Raw genomic sequence first — 20,654 nt, 5'->3', positions numbered from 1 at the left:
TTAATTAAAATTAACTTTTACTAATTTAATTTTTCGTTTTAGTATATAGGTTTAACGTATACTAATTTAGTTGTAGGAGTAGTCTTTATTACTTTGGTTTAAAGTACTCTCTCTCTCTCTCTCTCTCTCTCTCTCTCTCTGTGTGTGTGCGCGCGCGCGCGCGCGCGTGTGTGTGTGTGTGTGTGTGGTGTGTGTGTAGATATGTATATATATATCTACACAGTTATAACTATGCCGGATGTTGCATAAACAACCAAATATTTTTTGCGATATTTTTTTTTTAACAACTATCGCAAAAAGTTCGTAAAGCTAGACGGGAGAGATTCACGGATTTTATTGATCACTTCCCACTGAGGTAAAATAACCGATAGTTATTTCATGGTGAAAACTGGCAACAGAAAATATTCTGTTAATAATACAGCAAATCCTTGTGTTGCCAGTTTTCACCATGAGATAACTATCGGTTATTTTATATTAGTAATTTTATGTAAGTAGAAAAAACTGAGAACTGAATCGTTTTTATAATAAACTGAAGTTTCTTTTATCAGTTACGTTTTCATTTCGTAGTCATTAAAAATCACATTCCTGCTCCATTAAAGTATTATAGATTAAAGTGTTATTTTATGAAGAGAAACTTGGGAAGCATGGCTTTCACAAGTTTCTTAAGACTTCTGGAGCGCGATAGGGCGACAGTTTCGCGCTTCATAGAATTTGAAAGATAGATTACTGAATCGTTTTTGTTTAACTGGACTTGTATTTAATTCTGTTTCTTTTGTTTTCCATAGGTCCAAATTTAAATAATTTTTATGTTACATATCGGTATAGTTTTAATTAAATATTTTTGTATTTTTCCTATCATACAAATATTCATTTAGAAATGAAAAATTTCGCGGAATATGAAATGTGAAAGAAAGAATAAGCAATGTCTATGTTACTGTATTTTAAAGAGGGAAATGGGTCACATCGGATCCGAGCGAGACAATAAAACAAGAACATTGGCAGGCTCTTCTTATTTTCTTCAATCCATGGATTTTAGCTTCGTAACTATCGTATCATCTAGCGTATGTGATTCATTAATAATGATAATATTTAGCGAAAACTTGTGTTATCTAGCATGGGTATATCAACACCTAGTCGATTGATCACAAACAATCGATCACGCTGCAGCAATAAAATCGTGTTTCAATAGGCAAACGCAGAATCATTTATACGGTGAAAATTCTATAAACTTTCGACATCGACAGCATACCACTATAGTAAGCTCGAATGACCGTGTTTATCCGATGGAACCAATGTTCACAAACCAGCACGAATAAGCAACGCATAAAAGAAAAGAATTCATTTATGGTGTAGAATCTAAAAAAAAAAATACGTGAAATTCGATATTAATGAATAGTTCAGAGTTATAACGAAAAAATTATTTAAAAGATAACATTTTAAAAAAACTGTATACGATATAAAAAGAAGAATATTGTTATTTTATTAGTTTATATTATTTCACTATCTTCGTCTTTTAAGCATTTATTATGAATAATATTAATGAATTTATAATATTTGTGTGTACATATATATCGTAGAATTCTTGCATAAGCTTCTGTTATATTCCCAGATTAACTCTCGACAGAATTAACGTCGAGATATAGAAGACACATATGAGAGACATAAATTCACTCGCACACAGACGACACGTTGAAGAAACGTTAATCGGTACGAGCCAGCAATTAGGTCATACCGTGTCTCCGGGCCTCGCGGTAGACGACAGGCGGCTAATCTGTGACGCACGAAGGCCGGAAACTGGTAGCCTAGAAACCGGAAACCGAATTGGGCTGACAGATCGCCGGGATGCTTGCGAAGAGAAACATGATATACGCACGCTGTGCGAGATCCGATAATCGAACGCGACTCTCGCATGAAATGTGCATGCATACGTCAAGCGATAGGGAATGAAATCTTCGAGACGAGAGATAAAACCTACAAGCAGCCGCGAGCGTTACACGCGTCCCGCTTCAGTAGATATTTCAGAGGTGAGACAGACTTTCTGATGTAAACGCCTATAAATGAAAGTGATTTTCTATATTTAGCCATTTATGTATCGAACGCTGAGAAACTCACAGATGCTTGGGTGGGAAAAATACTATCGAGAAATACTTTTCGCGTATATGATGCGGCAATGCTTGATCACATATACATAAATTCTGATTAATCACTATACTAACGAGGATATTCAGATATCGCTTCTTTCTTTCAAAAGTAATTCAAAATATTAATTCAATTCTTTGTAGCATCTTAAGATACTTATCGTTAGCATCTTTAATTCTTTTTAACCCTAGCTGTACACACTGGGGTTCCAGAAACTTCAATGCAATTTGCTAAATCGAAATTTTTTTCTGAACTTTTCTTTTTCTTTGAATGTATATATCTTGAAGCTCCTTAAATATATTGATCTTTACATCATGGACTTATTTCTTAATCAATTCTCCATCGAAAAAAAATTAATTGAAATATTTGTAACAAATATGGATGGACCACACTGAGGTGGTCCCAGAGACCAGAATGTGTATATCAAGAATAGAAAAAAGAATTTATTATACTAGAGTTAAATTGATAATCAATTTAATTTGTGATGTTATTTTCAGTTTATGATTGCGCTTTAAGTTCAACAAATCGAATCGACGCAGAATTGAAAAATGTATTATTAAGGACCGTTTTTACCAAGATCCGTTTTGACCGAAAATAAGATTCTTTCTATTATTTGATTTATTCATATTGATCTATTTAATTATTTTCAATTATAATTCTCAAAAGATTTAATTAAATTTAATTAAATTTCTAGGCTCTAAGGGAAAAACTATTTTTTACCTAACAGAAAATGATTGATTAATCAAATAATATTGGCAAAAAAAATGTATTTTTAATTGATCAGACGTTATTTTATCATTTTTGTTTCATGACTTTTAAAATTACCTTTTTTCAGTCGTGACTATTTTTATAATTATGTTAGTTTATTTGATGATTGATAAGATAATGTTATTTAACTTATTCATGATAATAAAATCGAAAACTACATTTTTTAATTGTGTTAAAGTAAATGAACAATATATATTGAATATATTCAACCTATGCTATGAATATTTAAAAAGTCAAAACTGTTTTATTGTAACAATACCAGGATTAGTACAAAATTACTGGTTGCATTATTATTATTATCTTAATCTGAAAATAATGTAAGACAAGCGCAAAATATAAAATTTTATGTTGAACATTTTGACACTTACTAAAGAAAACTCCATTCTGAGTGCTAGACTAGGACGATAGTAGTTATTCTAAGACGTCCTATATATTTGCTTCCAGAATAATTGCGCGCGCTCCCCTTTCTCATATCGTCAGGTCGTTTGCAATCATCGCTGTGGCGATACCTTTTATAGAAAGATACTTGCCCTTCCAACTTTGTAGTCCTTCCTGCACGAAGGACTTCCCTCTTTGGGAGAATCATACATCGTGTCAGATTCGAGGGGAACGACTCCCTCACCGTGTAAGATATAAGGCAAATACAAATAAAAGACTATTGCGAGAGTTTCCTTTTATTCGTATCAATGTCAGCGTTCGATAAGCATATCTAATGTATTTCAAGATTTTTCCAATATATTTAAAGTTACTTCAAAACTTCTTCAGTTTCGAAATGGTTAAATATTTGTCAATATCACTGAGAGAAAAGGGATATATTTTCGTGATCATAATTGCATAGCAAAATAATTATAGTCAGAAGCTTTATTATTTATAATTATTACTACTATGATGTTAGCAATATGTTTATATTTCTATATATCAAAAAAATATATGGTTGGCTTCGAAAACGATTATAATTTATATACTTTTTTGTGTTTATATAATTGTATGATTTTGCTGAAATATCTAAAAATTTAAGTGATACAGATCTGAAAATAATTTTTTTGGATCTTCAAAATAATTATGTGGGAAACTCAAGCATAATGAGCGATGTTAAATATAATATAAGCTAAATATAAATTTAGCTAGATTGCTAGATATAAATCATAAAGTTTTAATATTCTACCAATTAGTTGAAGAATCTTAATAATTATTTTGATGGCTCCAATAAAATTATTTTCAGATTTATAGCAATCTAGCTAAATTTTTACAGAACCGTTCGTTCCACGTAATTATTATTATTACAAAGGAATTATTATTATTAATATTACAAAGGAAGAAGAGGTAATATTAATTAATTGAAATTCTGATCGAAAATTAGCCAAGTCAGAATTTTCTAGTTGAATCTATTTTAATTTACATAACCAGACTTCTATTTGATATGCTCAAAATTTTCTGCCTCGTTCATTTTCAATTAGAAATTTTTCAATATATAGCAGTCATAACTATAAAACTGAAGCTTCTAATCTTATAATTATTTTATTATGCAATTATATTCACAAATACTAAATACTTTTTTCTCATACTTTGAAATGAATGTCTTCGATAATCGAACTAGTGATTGCGCAGTCTACCATTTCCATGATTTGTATGCGACAATAGAATTGAAGCAATAATCGATAGTCAAGATGCTTGAGGCAACTACCGAACATGCCTGTCAAATGATTAAGTTTAAATTTCATTCCATCGTATATATCTTCCATCACATATTGCCGCATATTTCTGGAGCAGGATAGCGATGCCTACGCAATCCTTGGAAATTACGTTTAATCACGCGTGACGCAACGGAGAATTGATAATATGTCTTCTGTATTGTTCGTTTCGACACACATGTGCCCTAAACATCCATAGCTGCAGCCACAGCGCAAGCCAGACCTCCGAGACCGCGAGATTGACCGCGTTTCGCACCAATACTTTTCAAAGCTTTTTTCGTCGTCGTCCCATCTTTGACGCGCTCTCTTTCTCCCGATCAATCTTCACTCGCGTAACAGAAAATATCGGCCACGGTCCTCGGCACCGAGAGTAAGTGAACTTGAGAAGACACGACGATATGTTTTTCGCAATCAAAGCGACGAAAATGAATCAGTAAGCCTCAAAGAGTCAATCTTAAATATGAGCTTTTTTATAAAAAGCTGATTTCATAAATACATGCGATACACATATTATGATTAAGTTGTCTTAAGTTGTCGCTTAATGGAGCAAATTTATAATTACATTCATTACATGAATTATCCAGTTTTAACAAAAAATAGGATTTTTTTCTCTTATTTGATTTATTTTTATCGGTCTGAACTTTATTTATAATTATAATTCACTTATAACTATAATATTATAATTACAATTTGCGGAGTCTGCTTTAAATGAACGAGGATAATAGTGCGAGCATAAGATTCTCAACTCGACGCAGGGTTTTTACGAATGTAACGCTTTAAGCCTTTGAACGGCATAGGAATATTTGAAGAGCAAAAGAATTAACAGAGCTTTTAAGAGTTAAATTGTGGGCCTATTTTATTTTTATTCCGAACCCATCGCGCGTCTGGCCGAGTGTCTCCAGCAACGGCGATGATTGGTTTCGGTCGTTCCACCTTCTAAGCGAGACGTGATGCGACGCGACGCGCTCGCGGTATGCGTGTGCGTGCGTAACAACGGGCGTACACATCGATGACGATAGCGCTTCGCCTTCGAGGAGTAAAGACCCGGTTGGGTGAAGTGACTCGACGTCGGTAGAGGTGACCGAGTGCAATCAAGTGTATCGGGAGTCGCTGGAGCAGATAACGTATTTACAGGTCAAAGTGATTGGCGGCGCGACGGTGTATGTGCGACACATCCCTCTTGCTCCTTGTGTAATGCTCGCACACGCACGTACGCACACACACACACACACGCGCGCACACACATACACACACACACACACACACACACACACACACACACACACACACACACGGGCCTGACAGACACAGGTCCTTGCACGCGTCCGGGATGTACAACAACGGCGATTGTGCCTAGTACTTGCCGATATGTACGTGTCAGTTACGCGAGGGTCATGTATGCGCGTGTTTACGCGGCAAAACGCACACATTTAAGACTATATGCAAGCTTTGTGTAACGAGTTTTCGTCAAGAGTTTCGAGGGTCCATCACGAATTTGCCATCAAAGTACTTGCGGGAGTATCTTGTGAGAAATCTCCGAGGGGGGAATAATCACTTAATGTAATCGTGGGATAGAATCCCCGAAATCATTATAAAATTCATATAAAATCCCTATGTATAATCTGATAATTACATGTACATATGTAATTCCTAATCACGAGGAATCATTATGCATTAGATAAAATCGTTTATTTTATTAAATGACTTTATATGCAATAAGGAAAATTATTTGTAATCAGGTGATACTGTATGAGATCAAATGATACTATACGAAATCATGTAATCTACGGTACAATATTTCAGTTAGTGGTTATCCTCTCGGAAATCTTGCAGGTTGCAGATTGTAAATAAGGTCGATTTCGTTCCATTCCGATAAATTCGTAAGAGAATCATGAAATTGATAAAAGTAAGCAGTGAATCAGTGAAAAAGCTCAGTCCAAGACATCTGCGGAGTCAAAGAACGCGATCGTCTCTTCTCGAATCTATATTCTTGAAATATCTTATAATCTTTTCATTTTTTTTTCTTTCAAGTTGGTTCCAAATTTTTAAGTATTTCTCTTAGAAGATTAGGTTTTGAAATATAACGATGTGATCTCCATTAGAAGGCAGCAAAGAAAGACTTCGAATGATTCGGAAATAATAAATGATAAATGATGAGTTATTTATATACGAATAGTAATAAAAAATGTAGAGTGCACTCGAAAAATGACACGGTTGCAACAGTCATCTTCGAGTTGCGTTTTCTGCCGGCAGAAATACTTCACGAGAAGCCTTGCTTTCTAATTCCCGCGTTTAGCGGCTTTAATTGTCACGAACCGACATCTCCTAGATAGTAATATACTTAATTAAAGTCAAAGACGAAGGTTAATCAAAGTTCATTCGACCAGTTTCTATTACGTATATAAACGTATCAAAAAGAACTTGATGTGTATTTTACGGAAAACGAGTTAATCAATAAGTGAATGCACAGTAGAAAGCATAGATACAATAAGAATAAATTGCACATTCCTGAAGTTGTCACTATCAGTTTAAAAAGAATGAGATAACTTGAATCATGTCATCCTTTCTTTCTCTCAAGTATTGAGTTAAAGAGAGATGGTGACAGAGTTGAATTATATCAGCATATATCTCAAGAAAGAGACATACTGATATGATTCAGTTCTTTCTAATGGAGCACAGATGCTAAGATCAGACAATGCGTAGTCTGTATCTATTACGTCAGTCGAAAATAGAGACCCTCTCTCAAATATAACGCCATTGCAGAGAGACTCACGTAAAACTTACGAAAATTTATATATTCTACAATAAAGAATTAAATATTGCTGCCCTATTTATCTCGAGTATCTAGACTCTTATTTCAAGATATCTAGTTGAAAAAAATGCTTTAATGCCATGAAGAGTTAAAAAGCAATCGTCTGACATCTCCAAACTCGTCAATAGTCAGAAATTCAGAATTTACAAACCAATGAATTTCTGATAAACTTCCTCAAGTTATAAATACAAATTGTGAAGAGAGCATAGAGATTGTTTTCGTTTATATATTGTCTATATAAATTCGTCAGAATTACGTCTCGGTTTCTGCGAGTCTCTCATGTTGCACGGAGAGTTCAGGTATCCTTAACAAAGTAAATCATAGGATGGTTATCCTTATCCTTCGAGAAAAATGAATACAGGGTGCAAAACCGGCTGGAGTTTCTTTTTTCTTGAGTACACACGTGCACGTGTTTTGAAGAGCTGATTCCTCGATTTCTCTATTGATGAATCTTAAATCTCAAACGCAAAGATTTACTCACGTTGTTCCACGCGAAATAACTAGGTCAGCAGAATTTTGGCGAACTTTCCTCTAATCTGTATTTAAATGTGTGTAGGTATATATGTGTGTGTGTGTGCACTAAAGCTTTAGAGATATCAAAGTAGCGTAATCCTTTTATCTAAGCCGAAATGCCGATAACTTTCCTATTGACTATTTCGATCGCCATTTTCTAGTTGTCTGTAGTTCAATAAGCACTTAATATTATTGGAATATGATATGGGTCTTGTTTACGTTGCTTGCATTTGACATCTTTGCTTTCTCTCTTTTCAAGGTCAAATATATATCTATCTCATTTTAAGTGCAAACATTTTTGGGGCTTTCAAGCAACGCGAACAACTTATGGTTAGTAAATCAAAAATGGAAGATTTTTGCGCTACTTTGATTTATCTAGAGCTTTATGGGTTAATTCTAAGCAGAATTGACATAAGACTCGTAATGTGTTCTCGTAAAACTTGTAAGAATTTGTGATTAATATCCTAATTTTATGCGTATTGTAAGACGTACGATTTTTCGTAAATATCTACGATTCCTTGTAAATTTTATGGTTAGTAAAAAGCTACCTGTAAAAATATTGTATAAAGATATAAGGATTTAAAAATTCTCACAAGTCTTACAAGAATATGTTATAAGCTTTACGATTCTGCTTAGAATTTAGACATTAGTGTGTTGCAACTTTGAATGCATTCCGTTTTGTGCTTACAGAGTTTGTAAACATCATTTATCCTTATTTAATATTTGATAAACAAGAATGGTTACGTATTGAAAATGGAACGCATCCTTTGTGTACAAAGGATGTGACATTTTTTCAATCGCGGACCGATATTCATAGTCCGTTCTTATTACATCCGTTCTTATTACAAAACTGTCTTAAGTAATATTTAAGTTGCTAATAGTTCTGTGATTGATTTACAACATCTCAAGATTGTACTTAAGATAGTCTTGAATAGATATAAGAACTACTGGCCGTGGAGAAACACCGAAAGTTCGGTCCACTTGATATTCCTTCTCAAACATCAACTTGTTGCCCCTGTTCGCCCCTTTTATACGATCTTCATTAACTCACGGCGCATTTAATTGTCCTATATGTATTTAACGAAATTGTAAAATGTAAATACATTATAACGAAGCTAAACGAGCGACGCGCATATCTCTTTCAAGGCACTATTTCGCAAAATCGAAGATCAATGTTTCATGATATCAGCATGTCGCCGTGTTATTATAGATACTGTTTGATCTTTGTTAATGAACTTGTAGAAGAACAACACTATCGCGAACTGCCTGGAGAATGGAGAAAAGTTGACGAGAAATTAAACACGGCATACACCTTGGAGAGAGCAAGGAAAAACCGTGGAAAAAAAGAAAGCTTGAGAGCTATTCCCCATTCCCGGGAAAGATACACTCGTAAAAGATAATGAAGTTATTTCCTACCGTGCGTGTTCCTTTCCACGGGTTCTTATTTTTTGTTCACGTGTTCATTTTTCTTAAATTATACTTATTAAAATTTTTCTTAAATTACAATACATTGTAATCATGATTAATCTCATTTTGTAAAGACCAGACAAAGAAGTCATGTGTTGTCCAAGAAAATATTGAGAAACTTTGAAATTCTATTCCTGCAAAAACATTTTCTTTCTCCACTTTTTTCCGAAGTGATTGTTATACGAGTATCTTTGAGGACTAAATTTGAAATTGATTCGCCATCGCAGTGACGTACGACACAATTTGTTCGAAAATAGATAACCGATTTTAAATTTATCAAGTGACATTTCGGTGAATTATTTATTCACGATCAACCTGATCGGAATAATATCTTATACAAAATTATAGGAGGCACATTGCCATATCTTTTTCTTATGTTCACAAATATTCGTTATACTAGTCAACAAAATTCAATTTTTTTTACAAAGTAAATAACAATAAATAAACAAATTGAATTAAATACGGGTTTGAAACATTCAATGTGTCATACATGTATGTAAATAGTAATCGAAAAATACAAAAGTCGAATAAAATTTTTTTTAATTGTTTGAAATTGTAGAAATCTAACAATGCGATGTGCAGTTTTTAGAAATTTTTTTCGAAATTCACATGTAAAAGATGTCAATAATAGTTTATTGTTGTAAAATTTTAAATTCATTTTAGAAATATTACGCCTTTGAGGTAACTTTATCAAACACCGTAACCAACGAAAGTCCTAGAGTAATAGCAGCAGCTTTCATTGTACAGGTCCATTCATAAGGTAAAATCAATGACGAATTGGCACAAAGAATTCTGCGGTTGTCGATTGGTTGCAGCGTGTCGCCATGATGCCACCGTTAACCAATCAACGTTCTATTCGCGATATTCGCGTTTTCTCTTTTACTCTACTATTCGTCGCGTGAAACAACACTCTTCAGCGAAGTAAAACACGACAAGGGAAGCAACGCGTGATTTTGTGGAGCAAATGCTACTACTTTCCCGTGAAACAATTAACTATACCGCTTCCGTTTCCAGATATCAGAATTTTGCATGATATCAGCAGTTTTCAGCTTTAAGTAGCAGTAGCCTAAAAAAGGAAACTTTCTACGAAGCGCAGTATAAAGTTCAAATTTAAAATTATAATGGTGCGCTTCAAAATATAATGACATAAAATTGAGTCATCTTCTTAAAAAAATTTAAATACAAAGAATTAAATGTTTATCTTTATGATACACAAAAAATGTATAGCTGGCATCATAAATAGCTATAATTAATCATTTACAATGTCAATTATATATTATTTTTGTACAACAAAGAACTTTAAATATAATTATTATTACTAACATTATAACAGTAATAACCATAAAAATGGTGCTTTTAACTATAATTATTTTACCACGCAATTATAAACACAAATTGTAGTCACAGATACCGAAACACTTTTCTCTCAATATATCTTTATGAATAGCTCTCTTTTTCTATTTAACGAAACGAGTCCTTGATCGATATAATATTAGAAATTGTAGAGATTATTATTCTTCACGGAAGAACATGATTGCCTTCCTATACATATAACGATCCTAGTAATTTATCATAATCGCATATATGACCTCTGTTCTACTTCGCATGAAATCACCGCATAAAAAGCATTGAGTCATAAAGGCTGAGTCGTCCCGAAGAAGGTGTGTCATTAAAATTAATCCATTGTGTAATGTTCACAGCTTCTAGACGGTTGCATGTTGTTGTTTCAGGTCCGTCTCACTGAGAGCAAATCAAGGCAAAACGTGGCGGATTCGGTGACCCCTCGACTGTGATCAGGCCCATAGGCAGTAGGTAGGGCAAGGAGATGCGCGAATATAAAATAGTGGTGCTGGGCAGTGGAGGTGTAGGCAAGTCCGCCCTCACTGTCCAGTTTGTTCAGGAAATCTTCGTAGAGAAGTATGACCCGACGATTGAGGATAGTTACCGCAAGCAAGTCGAGGTCGACGGTCAACAATGTATGTTAGAAATTCTAGACACAGCCGGCACGGTAAGTATCTTCCCTCTTAAATGTATTTGCTGTTTCTTTATTCCGGATATACCGTTAGACAAAAAATTGATTTTATTTATTTTAGTTCCTAAGTATTAATTTTGACTTGTTTTCTTTCTATACTGTTATTTCCGTCCGTTTTGTTCACGTAATGTGGAAGTTTTTATAAAGTAGCATAAAGATATGTTGTTTCATTTATCTCTTAACGCGTCGCGTAACTTTCTCTTTCACTTTATGATTGTAACAATACGGATTGCATTTTTGAGTGACGTTATCATATTCTTGTCTGTTCGCAGGAACAATTCACAGCCATGAGGGACCTTTATATGAAAAATGGGCAGGGCTTCGTGTTAGTGTATTCGATAACAGCACAATCAACCTTCAACGACCTGCAAGACCTCAGAGAACAGATCTTGCGAGTAAAGGACACAGATGATGTGCCGATGGTGCTAGTAGGTAACAAGTGTGACCTGGAGGATGAGAGGGTAGTAGGAAAGGATCAGGGTGTCAACCTTGCCCGGCAATTCAATTGCGTGTTTATGGAGACCTCTGCCAAAGCTAAAATTAATGTTCGCGATGTGAGTTGTGACTCTCAATTTATTTTGATTTAAACAGCATTTTATAGTCGTATTTTACAATCTCATCTCACTCATCTTATTTTTTAATAAAAGTAATTAGCTCGCAATATTTTGTACAATGCTAATAATGTTGTATTCTAATCGATAAATAATTGCTGCAGTCAAGTTTTAACAACTTGTTGTCTTTCGCTTTCAGATTTTCTACGACCTGGTGCGACAAATAAACAAGAAATCGCCAGAGAAGAAGATGAAGCAAAAGAAGAAATCGCTGTGCCTACTTCTGTAAGGTATATGTGGCGGAGCCCATATTCTCCTACATGAAAATCCGAGGATACCAGTGGATTAAAAAAAAAGGACCGGAGCGGTTATAAAACAAGGAAGATACTAATGACAAAAGAGGAGGAGGGGGCTGACGGAATATTAGGCGACAGTAGAACGGGAGTCTACGGTACTGAAATCCGAATGGTTGTAAGATGATGGTAGAGAGACGGGAGAATAAGGGCATATAAAGGGCACAAGGTAACGCAGCGGAGCGAAGAACGAAGAGATACGTGCAAAGGAACGCAGCGATAAACGGAAGGAAATATTGTATATAACATTGGTTCCGGGATGGCTCGTGTGCACGCGCAAGCAACGGCGCACAAAGTAGGATACGAGACCCCGCAAACATCGGTTATCACTGTAGGAATTTTGCATGAATAAATGAAGGGGAAAATGATTAATTAATAGTATATATTTAGGAGAAAGGAAGAGATAAGAAAAAAAGAAACGTTTGTGGATGTGCGCGTGCGCAGACCACCAGCCCCCATGCATCGCGCTCTCGCCGCGCACCTCTCTCTCTCTTATATAATATAATAATTATACATAGATGGTACTTGAACATTATTGCTATTATTATTAATATTAATTATTATTATCGGATCATCAAAATATTCATAAGTTATCGAACTGTTTGTTTCTCAAACAAAGTATGTTTTTCTATATCTCTCCGTATTAAGGCAAATAAAAAAATCAATGAATGTTAAAAAAAAAGGGCCCAAGTTTCCTACTCTTGTAATGCAACCTGGATTTCATTTTATTTCATTCCGAGCCCCCTTTGTCTCGTTTGTGAACTATGTTCTGCCATTCGCCTGATTATTATAGATAATTTCTCCTTGTTTCGTATTAATCTACATCAAGTAATATGTAAGATAAGAAGAACGGAATAAAATAACTTTGTGATATACGCAATGTAATTGAGATAACAAACATGCGAACATAGGAAAATTTACTATACTATATCGCAATAAATACAGACATACGAGTGCGAGAAATCTCAATTAAATGCGTACAACAATTGTGAAACAATCGCGAAACATATACAAATCTATTTACACAAGAAGATGCGAATTTCGCGAGATATGTATTCTACAAGAATATAACAAGATTGTTACTGCGTTTGCTTCTAAAAAGTAGAGTGTGGGAAGATATCTTGTTATAAAATTGCAAAATCCGACAACGCCGTCTCGTTTTCTTTCGTTATTGGTCTATTAAAAATATACAATAGCGAGCGCAATAACACGTTTTTTTTAAATTCAGTATTTAATATTTCACGCTGTGACCGTAGCTAGAACCAAAAGCGATGAAATGCCACCGTAGCCATCACGCCGCTGAGACACACGCTATGAGAGAATATCCTCCATGTCGTCGCCGTGCTTGTAACGTTGCAACAATTGTTCATCGCCTCCATCATGACCTGCGGATAATATTCGTTCCAGAATGCGAGCGCCTTGTAATCCACTGCACCCGGCTCGTTCATCTCGATATTTTTATCGATGATCAGAATTCTCGGATTATCCTGCGTATAGGACTCCCACTTGACCGATACTGTCCTCTCCACGAAGGAAGGATCCCCGGTTTTGGCGAACGTTCCCAGCATCGTCATCATCGACTCGGACATCCTTTTGTCGTTGAAGTTCCATTGCGTCGTACTGACGCCCGTCGATGTATGCGGTAAACCCCAAACGAATGGGAGTTCGAACATGTGCGGCACTCCGGCCCATTCCGGTACGTCCTTCGCGACCGGTTGCTTGGGACGATAGTCAAATCGATATACGAAAGCTGTCGATTTTTTCGCCACTTTATCGGCCAATTGTGTCAGGCCAGCCGCGAAATTCTTTTCCGTTTGCAGGTCCAAGTATCTGTCACGGAACACCGTCATGTTTGTCGTGGTTGGATATGGTCTGTAAAAGAATAGCACCGCGTTTGCCACCATCTCTGGCTTCAATTCACACGTGCTGTTGTCATCTGAGATCTCCAGTGCCGCTGTGAATTCATCTGTGATCATCGTCTCGAAGTTTTCCGAAGAAAGTCCGCCCTCTGGATTCTTATCACTGATGACCTCCATGTACGCCAAAACTTGCTCGTTATTCGTGTAGCCGACCATTAGCGGCACCGCATTGAAGTTACCTAATTCGTTGTTTTATTAAAGTTTAAGGAAAAATTTAAATTATATCGAAAAAAATATAAAGATCGAAAGGAATTTCTAAAAGAATATTGAAAAGAATTCAAACTTTTAGAGAACAAAAAAACATTTGAACATGCTTTAAAGTATCTTCGCGTATCTTTAAATCAGTATTAATAATTTTCTCTTGTGTTTATTTCTACCAATGTTAACGTCAATTTAATTAATCTTCAAAATTAGAAAAAGATAAAAAGTAAATTAAATCGTAATTAAAGTTAATCTGCATTGATAGAAGTAAACATTAGTATCAAATTATAAAACGAAGTTTTATAATAAGAAAAAAAGATCTTAAGCTCAATATGATGCTTTTTAAATATCTCCGCTTATCTTTAAATTGATTTTAAAGAGTTCTAGTCATATAGTCATATAACATTATCATTACCATTTTCCAAGATGTCCCTAGGATGTTGCGCAAGAAATGGGTCCGTCTCGTTGTTGATTTCTGCGTCGACGATCGGGCCCCAGCTCTCGATGTCAGATGAGTGCTTGATTAAGAAATCGGCTGATAGTCGACGTAAGCATTCCATCAGCTTACTGGTCGGTCGTCGATCGCAGCCGAATTTATTGGTTATAATGTCGACGATCGGCTTCTCTCTTTCTAGCGTGCCAACAGAACTGATGGCGTCCCCGCTCATAGCAATCGCCTTGTGGAATTTCCCTTTACTGAGAGGACTCAGCATATGCAGTCCTACACTTATGGCACCGGAATTGTGACCAAAGATGATAATATTATTGGGCGAGCCGTTGAAATATTTGATGTTTCGTTTTATCCAGTCAAGGGCGGCAATTTGATCGAACATGCCATAATTACCGGACGCCTCAGAGTCTGTCGTCGTGAAGAATCCGAGAATGTTTAATCGATACGCCACCGTCACCACTAGCACCTGCCGGCCGCAAAAGTCGTCCCTGTTTAATCTCACGGATTGTTAAAAACTTTTCTCTGCGTTTTTTTTAAGCGTGCGCGCGATAAAATCTCACCAGTAATCGTTACCGAAAGTTTCAAGATTTACTTTAGTTTCGTAATTTGTGCCACGCAAACGATCAATTCATTTTCTTTTCCCCGCGGTGAGTTATTCCTGAGAGCCATAAACGATACCGCATTATGTACATTCCATCAGATGTATAACGAAAGCTCCATTAATAATGTATCGCGGGCGAATATCAAAGGGTGCGGTTCTATGCTAGAAGTAACAGCACGCGAGATGAGGAAAAGGAAAAGGCTTGGTCTGATTCAATTCCCTTCGATTTTACGTCCGCTTAGTAAATGTCCAGGAAATTGATTGAACACTGTTAAAAATACACGTTAATCATCCTCTCTCTTCCCAGATATCATATTGATTAGATCGCTGTCGACCGGGTCACATTAATTTCAATCTTAGATTCTGGCCATTTCACAAGTATTATATTTTGCGTAATGCAATGTCGCACCTTTTGTTTGGAAACGAATACAGAGGCGTCCCAGATTGCTGGAGTTCCAGTGTTGAAATCGCCACCATGGAACCAAACCATCACTGGCCATTGGTCGTTCTGACGGTTTCCTATGCACATAAAATATTCGTTAACTATCAGAACTATCAGTCTACCGAAAGAGGGATGTTATACTGATGATAAGAAGGTTTTTATTGTATTATGAGCTTCACGCAAGCTGGATCATACTCGGTTTCCAGACAAGGTCTGAACATCTATGATCTATATTTTTTAAGGGTTTCGTAAGTATTAACGAAAATAGATAAAAACAATATTAACGAATCTAATATCTTTTATTTTATGATTTTATGGCTTTAGACTATAAATGTCTTATTAAAATAGAAGGAAATCTTGAATAATATCTTATTAAAACTTGAGATAAAAGCAATATTAACGAATCTAATATCTTTTATTTTATGATTTTATGACTTTAGACTATAAATGTCTTATTAAAATAGAAGAAAATCTTGAATAATATCTTATTAAAACTTGATTGCGCTAAAAATAGGCTGAGATATAATCATAGTCTGCTCGAATAATGTTTTAGTACTTTTGTTAGATTATTTTTATTAAAATAAAGTAGAAGAAAATAGTGAGTAATATTTTTATTAAAAAATAAGCTGCATTAACAATAGATTGTTTGAGTAAAGTTTTAACATTTCTGTCATATTATTTTTTCGAACTAAAAAAATGTAGAAGGAAATCTTGAACAATAATATTTTATTAAAATTTGATTACAAAGATAAGCTATATGATAACCGTAGGCTGCTCAAGTAAAGTTTAAGTGTATTTCTTTTCACATTATTTTTTTATTAAAATAATTTGTAGGAGAAAATCTTGGATAATATTTTCTTAGAATTTGCCAAAGATAGACTGCAGTAACAGTAGGTTATTCAAGTAAAATTTTTAGTGTTTCTTTTCATATTATAATCCTATTGTCGTATAGATCGAGAAAGAGAATTTATGTGAAGCCACCACATACACATCCAAGATTCTATTTCCAACCTATCGAGCTTACGATAACAGGGACCGGTACGAGATCTCCCTACCCCCCTGTGGTTTCCTGAACACGGACATTCAGTCCGGTATTATCGTCCTGTCGGTCTCTTAGCGACGACCTTGACAGACTTGCATATGTTTCTTTCTTTCGGTATTTTCCGTATTCAAATTATTGTCAATGGTGGAAGGGATTGCAAGCACGCCCCAATGTTGCGCCGATAGCGCGACCTGAACCTCGTAAGTATGAGTATGGTATCCGGTGTAACTTCTTACGTGAATCAATGACTCATGACAACGAGTCGTGGCGATTCAACGACTTCCTCACTGAAAGACGACCGAAGGAACGAAAAGAAAGGGTAAGAGCGAGAAGGCGAGCTTTCGTGACCGGCTTTCTGATATCTCCGCATCTCAGGCCGGGGCCCCTGGAAGATCGCGTGCCACCGCGGGCGCGCTAGTTACTGTTACTACTCTTACTACCTCCACGTTATATATCGACCTCGACTATCGTCGTCGTCGTCGTCGTCATACGTGATTTCGTGCCGCAAATTCGCGACTTCGCGTCCCACGGTTCTCCTTTTTTTTCTCGGATGGAGGAAAGAAAGAGAGAGACACTGTTTAATGGTGACAATTTCGTTTGACGATGATCGAAGTATGTTGCGAGCTTTCGGTTTGCATTCAGCCAAGGCTTAGACATGTATTTGAAATACTTTTATTTAAAAAACAGTACTTGTAAAAGATAATTATATTTTGTATTTCAACGGAGCACATGAAAGTTTTGTGTTTTGTATTTCAATATTAATAACAAAAGAAAGGTCGAAAGTATTTTGTATTTTGTATTTCAAATACTAAGATTGACAATCAATCTTATTATTTGAATTAAAAATACAAAAAATTTTTAGTCTTTCGTCGTTTTTAAATACAAAATTCATAATACCTTTATGTGCTCCGCTGAAATACAAATCACAAAATATACATTTGTATTGCAAAAAATTTTAAATAAAAAATTTTAAAAAATATTTAAAATATAAAAAATGTCTAGTCCTACCATCCATTCAGCTTCAGCCATTCTATCAGTCACGTTTCTTCTGTACATGCATATTCGAGTTTTTTAAAGGTATACCTACATTTTCTGGTTATACTTCATTAAATTTGTATTAGGATAAAAGGGACGAATGGAAATCACAATGCGCATTGCGAAAGTAATTAAAATATTTGCTGCGTCAACGCTGAAAGTTTCAAATAAACTTATTTGAAACAAAATATTCTTTGTCATGATAAAAATATTATTTTTGATAAATCTATTCAGAATTGTAACGTAAACTCTTTTTATTAATTAAATATAAGTAATAATAAGGGTTACGAATCAGTTAAAAATAATAAAGTTTAATATTTAAAATTAAAATTGTAAAAAGTACAAACGTTTCGACGCCGATCGGACTATTCTCAATGTTAAAATAATAATATTACAATAAATGTTGGATTCTCAATCAAAAACAGTATTCTTATACGTTATGAAGTAGATTTAAAAATGCAAATACGTGTCACATGTCTTTCATCTTTGTTAAAAATATGTGGTTCATTGAAATATTAAATGTAAGACGTTGAAATCGCTCAATATAATTATTGCGTATCAAAAATGAAAAGAATAATTCAATGGATATTGTAATTTTATAAGCCATAGTGCGGTATCAGAGCAGAGAGACGTGTAGCATCGATGCTACACGTCTCTTCGATCTAATTCATTTCAGTGAACCACCTCCACCTATTAACGGAAACTATAATATAAAAACGAACAACATAAAAACAATTTATGTCTAATAACAATAAAAAATGTATTATATAAATATATTACAATTAAAATTATTAAAAGGTAAATTTGTTGGAAGCAAAAACTATTTATTGTAAAATAATAGAAGGCAGCTCACTAAAACAAAAATTCACTATATCGCAAACATTTAAATTCTATCGGTTTAGTCAAAAGTCAGTATTTAATCAGCGAATCAGTGTCAACTATATTGAAATTAATTAATAAAGAAGGAAGATGACGTTTGTACTTTTTATAATTTTAGTGTTAAATATTAAATTTTATTATTTTTAATTGATTCGTAGCCCTTATTGCAATATTACTTATATTTATTTCAATTGTGCCATTCTATCAGTCTATATCTTTTTATTAAGTCTTTAATAAATTTTAAATATTAAAATTTTTTTAAGAACTTTTTTATATTTATTCTACTATATTTTAATTAATTCTGTACTCATCAAGGTTAATTAAAAGGGCAATTTATAATTTATTTAAAATAAATGTATTTTAATTAATTCTGTACTCATTAAATTAATTAAAAGGGCATTTATAATTTATTTAAGATAAATGTAATTATTAATATTTTTTATTTTATTTGTTAATAATTTATTTTTGCTAGTCGTATTATTCTCAACTTAAACTTTTCTGAAAAGTAGAGATATCAATATAAATAAAAAAAAAACCTTGAAAGAAATAATCATTGAGAACAATCAAGCGTGACTGAAGTGTAAACTTCACAGAAGAATTATCTGAGTTAAACCATATCGAGTATTAACAGAACGTCCACCTTCATGCTTTTTATGTTGCAACGACGTGATAAATCTTCTCTGCACGACACTAGGATACTTCACAAGGCACCTTATTCATTTTTTGCTTTGGTCTACTTTTATCTGATCGCAGTGGTATAATGCTCGCCCCCGCGAGTAATCACCGTAATCACCCCTTTTCTCTCGGATGATAAGAATCAGTCTCTAAGAATCTAAGGGCGAGCTTTATTTTGCGGAACGAACTTCGTTGTTGACCGCAGTCGTTTTTTGTTCGTGCCCTAACGTTGTCGAAGTTTACGTGTAGAAAAGAAATAGCACGCAGATAGTATCAAAGACTTATTATCAGCCAAATGTTTCTCTATCAATTATATTTATGACAAGACAAAATTCATATTACAAAAATTCATGTCATATCTTGCCTGTAAGAATGAACGAAAGTATACATCTAAGTCTTTTGTTTCTCTCATTCCAGTCAGAAATGACTCATCGAATTGATGCCAAGTCGACATTGATATGATGATTTCGACCTCAATTAGACATCTCAATTAGACATGTTAACAGAACGTCCACTTTCATGCTTTTTATGTAACGACGTGATAAATTGCATTCTAATAACAGTCATTTCCTACTGAGGATATATCTGAATTCTTTGAAGGGTACATTTTTTTTTTGCGAATCTGAGACATTTAATGGCCAAGTGCTCTTGGCCATTAAAGGTCACTTCTCATTTGAAAGTACTTAAATAAGTTCTCAACCTAAAATTAGTATCGTAAAATTAGTATCGAAAAATAAAATAAAATTTTGTAAAGTATCTACGTAAAGTAAAATTTCCTATAATAAAGCACACTATTAAAAACATTCTATCAGAGTGACTTCATGTATCCTTGTTTAACACTCAATGAATAACAAGAATAAAATTAAATTGCATTCGGATGATATGCCTGAATTTAATCGAGAAACTAAGCCCACTTTTCCAGCGATCACTTATCGAATGAGAAATCTGTATACATTCTAGATGGAGAGAACATGAATGAAAAATTAATGCCCGAAATGAGAATATTTAAAAAAATTATAATAACACACACACACACATATATATATATATATATATATATATATATATATATATATATATATA

At 34.3% G+C, this 20,654-nt stretch overlaps 2 protein-coding genes across 2 annotated transcripts in view; one reads left to right on the top strand and one right to left on the bottom strand.

Moving 5' to 3' along the window:
- The first annotated feature begins 11,215 nt into the window (after positions 1-11,215).
- LOC105626421 (ras-like protein 3) lies at positions 11,216-13,008 on the top strand. The gene is made up of 3 exons (XM_012207721.1): positions 11,216-11,398; positions 11,695-11,976; positions 12,173-13,008. The coding sequence occupies exons 1-3, from the start codon at positions 11,216-11,218 to the stop codon at positions 12,260-12,262; spliced, it is 555 nt and encodes a 184-aa protein (XP_012063111.1). The 3' UTR covers positions 12,263-13,008.
- Positions 13,009-13,582: 574 nt separating this feature from the next.
- The window catches only part of LOC105626423 (carboxylesterase 5A-like), an 8,527-nt gene continuing 1,455 nt past the window's right edge, over positions 13,583-20,654 (bottom strand). Inside the window, exons 3-5 of the mRNA XM_012207722.1 lie at positions 15,908-16,017; positions 14,862-15,363; positions 13,583-14,424 (exon numbers count right to left, since the gene is read on the bottom strand). Of these exons, the coding sequence (XP_012063112.1) occupies positions 13,583-14,424; positions 14,862-15,363; positions 15,908-16,017 (1,454 nt within the window). The remainder of the gene's footprint in view (positions 14,425-14,861; positions 15,364-15,907; positions 16,018-20,654) is intronic.

The sequence above is a fragment of the Atta cephalotes genome (assembly GCF_000143395.1).
Source record: "Atta cephalotes unplaced genomic scaffold scaffold00005, whole genome shotgun sequence".
NCBI classification, from domain to species: Eukaryota; Metazoa; Arthropoda; class Insecta; order Hymenoptera; family Formicidae; genus Atta; species Atta cephalotes.
Note: the sequence above shows the minus strand (reverse complement) of the source record. Positions and strands in the feature narration are given on the sequence as shown.